Source organism: Nicotiana tomentosiformis, chromosome 7, assembly GCF_000390325.3.
Source record: "Nicotiana tomentosiformis chromosome 7, ASM39032v3, whole genome shotgun sequence".
Taxonomy (NCBI): Eukaryota; Viridiplantae; Streptophyta; class Magnoliopsida; order Solanales; family Solanaceae; genus Nicotiana; species Nicotiana tomentosiformis.
In genome coordinates this window covers 58,370,968-58,379,647 of record NC_090818.1, presented here as the reverse complement: position 1 = coordinate 58,379,647, position 8,680 = coordinate 58,370,968, and the positions used below count along the sequence as shown (strand labels likewise).

The window sequence follows — 8,680 nt, the reverse complement described above, 5'->3', positions numbered from 1 at the left end:
CGATTCTTTCAAGGATGGCCCGAAATATTTTAACTATTCAAGTTTCAACAGTGGCATCAGAGAGCGCTTTCAGTCAAGCAAGACTTCAACTCGGTGATTATAGAGCATCTATGAGGGAGAGCTTGGAAAAATCAGTATTTTTTAGAGATTGAATCCGTTCGAAAAGAAGAAATTTTGGACTTGCTGAATCACAACCAGAGGTAGACGAAGCTTATGAAGAAATGCTAGTTGAACTTGCGGAGGATGATGCTTCGCCTGGAAGCGGTGATGACCAAGCTTCATTTCCGCCACCACCAACGGAAATTCCTCCGGACCTTGAAGGATTTATGAAATTTGTAAGAGATACCATATAAATTAATATGTAACTTGTATTTTGGCACATCTTGATTAGTTTCTTTTTCTTCTCAATGGTGGTATTAGCACCTTGTTGTGCTCATTCCATAGGGGGGAAGAAGACTAAAAAAGATATTGCCATGATTTTTTAATGCTATAATAAAAATATAACGCATTGCTTTGAATATCTCTTTACAATATTTTTGTCTTTTTATATACCTTAAGCTATACATATAGTATAATATAGTATATACTATACTCTCTCTCTCTCTCTCTCTCTCTCTCTCTCTCTCTATATATATATATATATATCTTAAGCCATATTCGATAGTATATAAATATATACTATATATAAATCTTAAGATATATATATATAGATAGATATATATCTTAAGCCATATTCGATCGTATATAAATATATATATCGAATATAGCTTATATATATACTATACTATATATACATCTATATATATATATATATATATATATATATATATATATATATACATCTTACTATATACATAGTATATAAGCCATATTCGATAGTATACATCTTACGATATACTATATATACATCTTAATATAGTAAGATGTATATATATATATATAGATATATATCTTAAGATGTATATATAGTATATAAATCGAATATTAATGCATAAATCTTAAGATGTATATATAGTAAATCGAATATAGCTTATATATTTTAAGATGTATATATAGTATAGTATAGTATATATATATTATAACGCATTGCTTTGAATATCTCTTTACAATATTTTTGTCTTTAAATTTGTATTAAAAAATTTAGGTGATAATTCTATAATATAATTTACTAGGAATTGCCTTAGATATTTTTATTACCATTTATTTTCTCTAACTTGTATAAAAATAATTTTAAAAAATAGAAAGTTTTCGTTGGGCCCACTTGGGCTCGCTTAGGACCGTTTGGGCCCGCTTAGGTCCGGGACCAGCCCACTTAACACGGGACCGCTAGTTCGTGATCCCGATCCTGGACCGGTTCCAACGAGAAGCCCGCGAAGTCCGGGATCGCTTAGGACCGAACTCGTGAAGCCCACTTAGGACCGGCCCGGCCCACATACCACCTCTAGGGTGAATAGACCGTTAATGATATTTGAGTATCTTTATCTTATCAATCTTTCAGTCTTTTCTCTGTGGCTGCTCAGTCGTTTCTTGCTTGGTATTATTTATATTAGAAAGTCTAAAAACTTATTTTATGTTAAAAATAATTTATCTTTAAAATCTTAAATTATTTGACATTATTTAATTCAATTATATTTTGGTAAATGATCGGTCTTGGTAGTGTATATCACTTTTTTTTAAGAAAAATCAAAAAACGGATTTGATTTTTTTATAAAAAAAAACGGATCCAGGTCGAACCGTGAACATCCCTACCATCCCCTTCTGAACCCCTGTGGGATCGGGCTGTAACAGTTCTGGCCAGGATGGGTCAGGCCAGTACTGGGTTGATCAGGCGCACCTGCCAGGCCTCTGAGTTAGCACTTTAAAAGATATTTTAAAATGAGAAATTGCAATGTGGTTAAAACAAAATAAAATATTCCTTTTTCGACCAAATAATTGATTCTCACAGTATAATAAGGAAAGGAAAAACAGAAACACACTCTTATAGAAAAATTCCATTCTTCAAGGCTCCAGAAACAAAAACAAATTAAAAATTAAAAGGCTCGTCGAGCGCAAAGCCACGTGGAGTGCGTTTCCTTAAAATTACACAACTAGCTCACAGCTGAAATATGTCCAGGTACATCCCCCCTTGAATCTTCCCCTTCTTCTTCAATCCCATGCACTCCTTCTTTCTCCATATATATCAAGCATACAAGTACAACGTTACTAACGTAAACAAGAAACTAATCGATATTCAATATTTACCATCTCCTAGGGTTTTGTGCCTTTCTTTTTTATGGAACTTCCGGCTACGTTCAGGTACACCTTCACCGCACCCTCTTCCATGTACCTCCACTGTCGTCCTTGCAACTCCGACTGTTCCCGCCGCTGTTTCTCTTCTTGTCACTGCTGTTGAATTCATTCATTTCCAAGCACAAACCGAGATAACACTTCTGTTTGCACTCTTCCACGGTGAGCTACGATCCATTAAAATTGAATATAGTTGATTTTTTTTGGGAATTGGAGCAACTAAGGGGGGAATCTCAATTTCATCAGTTTTTGGTTGTTTCTTGGATTAGGATGAATTTTACCCCCTCGCAATCGAGTAATCTGTCGCTAGGGTTTGTTTCTCATGAGTCGATCACCTTTCGGCTCAATTCTAGCGTTCGTGAATCTTCCCATTCGGATGAGGAGAGGGATGTCCAAGAGTTCCGTATTTTAGGGCATTCAATGTGTTTAAAAAGGAAGAGAGAGATCAGTTCGACGCCAGCGCTTGAATCGCGAAGAAATACTGTTACAGCATGGGGCAATCAGGGCCTAAGTGTAGCTGATCCGGATTTGTATGAGATAATGGAGAAGGAGAAGCAAAGGCAATTCAAAGGGATTGAATTAATTGCTTCGGAGAATTTCGTGTGCAAGGCAGTAATGGAGGCATTAGGTAGCCATTTGACCAACAAGTATTCCGAAGGAATGCCAGGGGCAAGGTATTATGGTGGCAATCAGTATATAGATGAAATCGAGACACTATGTTGTAAGCGTGCATTGGCTGCTTTTGGACTTGATCCAGATAATTGGGGTGTGAATGTGCAGCCCTATTCGTGCACCTCAGCTAATTTTGCTGTTTATACTGGTTTATTACACCCCGGTGATCGGATTATGGGTTTGGATACACCATCTGGTGGAAACACGAGCCACGGATACTATTTCCCCAATGGGAGGAAAGTTTCAGGAGCTTCAATCTTCTTTGAGAGTTTATCTTATAAGGTTGACCCCCAAACTGGGTATGTAGATTTTGATAAGCTTGAAGAAAGGGCTCTTGATTTCCGGCCCAAGATTCTTATATGTGGGGGAAGTTCCTATCCCCGAGAATGGGATTATGCAAAGTTTAGACAGATTGCTGATAAATGTGGAGCAGTTTTAATGTGTGACATGGCACAGATTAGTGGCCTTGTTGCTGCAAAGGTGATACTTTTTTTAGTCCTGTTGCTTATTTGATTTATTTCGCACCTTTTCCCAGCATATAGCACGTGCATCAGTTTACTTGCTAGCAAAAAGAAACCATCAAGTAATATGTGTTGTGTTTTTTGCATTAGTTTTGAATGTTCTTGGTCTAAAAAGGTGATTTCTTAGGCTGAATAACTACACTTTATTGACAACAAATCGCTCCTTACTAAAACCTTGTGGATTTAGTACCTTCATTTTGCATCCCTTCCATAACATGACAATTTTCTGATTTCACACATTACCTAAATCTGCTTTGTGGTTATACTGCCGTGATTGTAGTGCCATTTTGTTACCTGCTGAATTTGTCTAAAGAACATTTTTTATTGTAAAGCAAATCCCGTGCTACTTCAGGAACCATTTATGCTCTTGCCGGAAAGCAATGGAATAGCTACATCATTGTATTTTTAATCTGTTTTGATAACTTTACATATTTTGGGGTCTGAAATTGTGTTACCAATTGTTGTAGTTGAAGTAAATTACTTGCAATTGTTATGCATCTTCTCTTTATGTATATGTTTCATCTTGGTTGAAGATTGGTAGTGTAACAAATGGTTAAATTTCTTGTGACTGAGCTTGGTGATGAGTTCATTACTTGGGTTTTTTTAAACTTGATGTAATATTGGTTTCCGTTGTTAGATAAAAGATCAAGACATCAAAGTGTAGTGTTTTTAGGGAACAATATTGCAGACTAAAAGAAATTTACTGCATATATAATCTGATGAAGTCTACTTTTCTTCCTGGTGTAGTATATATGTACTCAGGTATCTGTGTGTTTTTTGCTACCCTGAGTAAATCTGTTGTGCGGAATCTCTCTTCATCTTTGTGTTACTACTCTTGATTTTCCATTGGTTCCTTTCCTTACGTTGGTATCAGGTGTTCTATTAAATCTGATGCATAGTTCCGTCTCTGCAGGAGTGTTTGAGTCCCTTTGACTATTGTGATATTGTTACTTCAACAACCCATAAGAGTCTTCGAGGCCCTAGGGGAGGTATTATCTTCTACAGGAAAGGTTCAAAGCCAAGGAAGAGAGGCATGCTTTTGAATCAAGGTGATGGCAGTGATAAATATGATTTTGAGGAGAAGATAAACTTTGCCGTTTTTCCTGCTCTTCAAGGCGGGCCACACAATAACCATATTGCTGCCCTAGCAGTGGCATTGAAACAAGTGGCTAGTCCTGAATACAAGGCATATATGCAACAAGCAAAGAGAAATGCTCAGGCGTTAGCAGCTGCTTTATTGAGAAGAAACTGTAGGCTGGTCACTGGAGGGACAGACAATAACATGATATTGTGGGATCTGAGAAATCTTGGGTTAACAGGTTGAATATCTTTTCCTGAATTACCTCTACTTACCTGAAGTAAGGTTGTTATGATTATTGGACTTGTGTCTAGTGAAACTGATGCGTCAAATCTAACTATTTGATATATGTTCTTTTGTGGTTGCCAGCCTATTCATTTTTTACCTCTTCGTTATTTCTTGTCAAATCTGAGGAAAGAGACAGTGCATGGGAGATATGGCTGTAGGAAAGAAAGAAGTGAATGCCACAAGTATTGTTTGGGGTTGGAGTCCAGTCTAAGTCGTTCACTAGGTTGCGCTATTACTCTCTTATTTTCATATTAGTGAGATCAATGAACAGCACAAGCCCCTCTTTTTTTTTTTTTTTTTTTTTTGAAGAGTTGGTGTTTTTCCGATGATCCTGGTATCAATTTGTTTCACAACATTTCTGAATCGACTTCTCACTAGTGTGGTGACATAATTACTGTTTTCTACAATCCTGGTATCATGGTTGTCCAACGTTGGCAACATTGCTCAGTATGTCTCGTCTTTAGGTTTCTCTAAAAACCTAACTTCTTTGTTTCTCATGAAAACTGACACATTGGAGGCATTTTCATGCAATTGCAGCTGATGATAAATCTCTGTAATTTAGTAGTTATCTCTTCCTTAAATTAAGTTGGAAGAGAATAAGTTATATGGGACGATTGCTGATGGTATCCAATGTGGTTGATAGGCAGCAAATCTGCCACTTATTACCTTTGTGGCCTTGATGCCTTGAAGAATATGAATGCTTTTCGTTTATTATGTCATCTAAAATGGAGTGCGTTTGGTTGACTTGATTCAATTGTGAAGAGAACAATGGACAATGTTTTTTGCTTGGTAGTCACTGGAGAAACATGTAGGGTCCATAGATTAGCTTTTGTGCATTTTACTACTGCTTGAACTAGATACAGAACATAGAGTTCAACCTATTCGAGTGTTTGGCTAGGCTTCTAGTTGTAAGTTTCAACAGAATATACTGTAATCTGATACCAGTAAAGGGAGCTGACGATCAATGTAGTAAACTAGCCTTATTTTAGTTATACGGGCGTGTGTTATGTTTGAATGTACTATTTATGGATATACTGGACATTTAAGTCCTAGCAAATAGGTAGCTCAAACTAAGGTATTAATTTTGCTTTAACTTTGTACTTCTAAAATAATTGCTTAATGGGCTTTGCTCACTTTCATGATGATCACTTCCTGCAATCTCTTGTCTTCTGATTCTGGGAGTTGCTGTCATGGAATTACAATTGTAGTTGCTGAATTTCCTCCAGTTTTTTTTGATGTTATATTGGTCTTTATACAACTATATTTGTGTAGGTAAGAATTTCGAAAAGGTCTGTGAGTTGTGTCACATCACTGTCAACAAAGTGATGATCTTTGATGATAATGGGAGTATGACCCCAGGAGGTGTGAGGATAGGTAAGTTGTCTTGATGCTGAGTTCCATTTATCAACTTTCAGGAGTTGAGAAGCCCTTTATATATATACTCTTTTGTTGCTCCGGGTGCAGGTACCCCTGCTATGACATCAAGAGGCTGCCTGGAGAATGATTTTGAGATGATAGCAGATTTCCTTCTTAGAGCAGCACAGATTGCTAATTCAGTACAGAAAGGACATGGAAAGCTGGCAAAGGCTTTCTTGAAGGGCCTTGAGAACAACAATGACATTATTGAGCTACGGACACGTGTTGAAAATTTTGCTTTGCTGTTTGAAATGCCTGGATATGAAGTATAGTTGGAGGGGTAATTCTTGCAGAAGAACCTTTTCTTGTGTTTGACGTTAACCTTTTTTGGGGAGAAGAAGTGCGCTCAATTCTTGTCCAAGCAATTCACTTGGACTACTATGATGTCCACTGAGAGAGCCTTTTCCACTCTGCCATCCTTGATTAACTCAACATATGCACTGCCAAAATTAAAGGTTAATTGAAGGCCTCAGGTGGCTGAACCTGGCCGTACTTGTAACTATTTAGGCAGAGGTTTTGGTATACGAAATTGTTTACTTCAGACAAGATTTTCACTTTTATTTGTTATGGCATAGTATCCTAGTTCCATCATTATTCTTTCTTTGTACTTGTGGAACTATACAGTAATTATTATTGTTTGATTGAATATGTACGCGTTCTGTTATTTTCTCTATCAAGAGGTTACAAAGTGGAATGTACATTACATCCTCTTCCCTGGGGGCAATGGAAGAAAGAAATGAAATACAAGGAGAGAGTACCAAAAGTACCAGTACAGGCTACTAGATCGGTTACAGGTTGATGCTTCACTCTTTTCGCCTTTACATGTATATCAGCTTTAGCATCTGAAATAGATTATACATTGATGGTTGTTTTTAGCATTATGGTTGGATATGCTAAGAGCTACTTTATCACTCACTCTTTGGTTAGTTTTGTTCATTTTCTTACTAGAAAGCACCTCCCGTGCCCTTCCTTTGGCGTTGCTGTATGGTCTGAACTATCTGTCTTTAACCCAGTTCATCGACTGCTTTCACTCGCAATATAAGCTTTTATACAGTACATCTTGCAGTTGTCTTGAATGTTCTGTTGTTTTCCTCTTTGAATTTATGCCGTTCATGTTCGCTGACTTCTTTGAATGAAAATCCTGAATTGCTCATGAAATGGGAAGTCAAAGTTGGGTATTGTAAAATCTTCACTTAAGTTTCTCAGGCTCTTTGGACTGTTAACAGTTAAAGAATTTGATGTTTTATCCTTAATCAGGTTCTGAATGGTATGGGTTAACGTGAATTAGACAATTCTAATTGGAAAACAATATCAGATTCTTGATGCGATACTGACCTGCAAAGAATACCTATTATCGAAGTATTAAATTACTCTTTCAGCTCCTATGTTAACATTCGTGTTTAGTTTTATCTGCGCATGTGGCTTGTTTGTTAAGTAGGTGTCATCTTTTGACAATATGACATATGTCCAGAGAAGAGGCCTCTCCTAAAAACTGAAAAAGGTCAATCATTTGCAGACCAGGGACCGTGAGGAGAAGAGTTCTTAGCATTTTGCACCCTAAGGTGGTTTGCTACAGTATTTTAAAAGGCGAGACGTGAGTGGTGCGTTTTAAAAGACAAATCACAGATAAACCTTTTAAAACACTGGTTTGCTGTTGGGATCTTCGGCGGACCCATGTGGAAGGTAGGGGGTTACCGGACCACATAGGCACCTTGAAACACAAGCTGTTTGGGAACACTGGTCGATTGTACTGCTGAGCTTTGCTGTTGTGTTTGCTAACTTGGGTTTGAATCCCATCTGCTGCATTCTTCTTTACATTCTTTTTATAAAAAAAAATTGACCTGCAGCCAGATTATAAGTAATTGTTTTTTTGGGGGTTGATTCTTTACTTTAGTTTCGCCCCCACCCCCAACAGTCTTTTTTATTACCCCTCCCTCAAAAAGCCCCAAATCATTTCTCTCCACACTACTGGGAAAAAAATGCACCTATGAAAAATTTTATTTTGAGCCTCACATACAACATCTCTCTTATTAATTGACAAGTGGATTAATGGATCCCACTTACTAATTTTAGTTGATAAAACTCAAAAAAGCAACTTAAAAGTTCATACTTTTCCTATTTAAGATGCTTAAACTAAATACCAAAATAAGTAATAAAATAATAGTAGTAAATATGGTAATCAATTATTGAGGAGCTAAACGTATACAACAGGTTGCTTTTTTCCCCCTCCGATCAGCACTTGCATATAGTTCATTTGTATTGAAGACGAAGAGAAGCAAAATAAAGTTTTTACTCAAAGAAATGATATGGACGATGGAGAGTGGATTATTTCCCTGAACAATCAGTAATAATTGTTCATTTTTTGGCATATTCAATTATCATGTAGCATACTTTTCCAACTCGATTATATATCTATTTT

At 36.7% G+C, this 8,680-nt stretch overlaps 1 protein-coding gene across 2 annotated transcripts; it reads left to right on the top strand.

The window, feature by feature from the left end:
• Positions 1-2,192: 2,192 nt before the first annotated feature.
• On the top strand, positions 2,193-6,907 carry LOC104109178 (serine hydroxymethyltransferase 7-like). Of its 2 annotated transcripts, XM_009618407.4 has the most exons (5): positions 2,193-2,448; positions 2,556-3,438; positions 4,393-4,798; positions 6,118-6,219; positions 6,310-6,907. In XM_009618407.4, exons 2-5 carry the CDS (start codon positions 2,557-2,559, stop codon positions 6,531-6,533), a joined length of 1,614 nt encoding a protein of 537 aa, XP_009616702.1. In that variant the 5' UTR covers positions 2,193-2,448; position 2,556; the 3' UTR covers positions 6,534-6,907. The 2 variants fall into 2 exon arrangements, with proteins under 2 accessions (XP_009616702.1, XP_009616701.1); XM_009618406.4 differs by having other exon boundaries at positions 2,205-3,438.
• Positions 6,908-8,680: the final 1,773 nt, after the last annotated feature.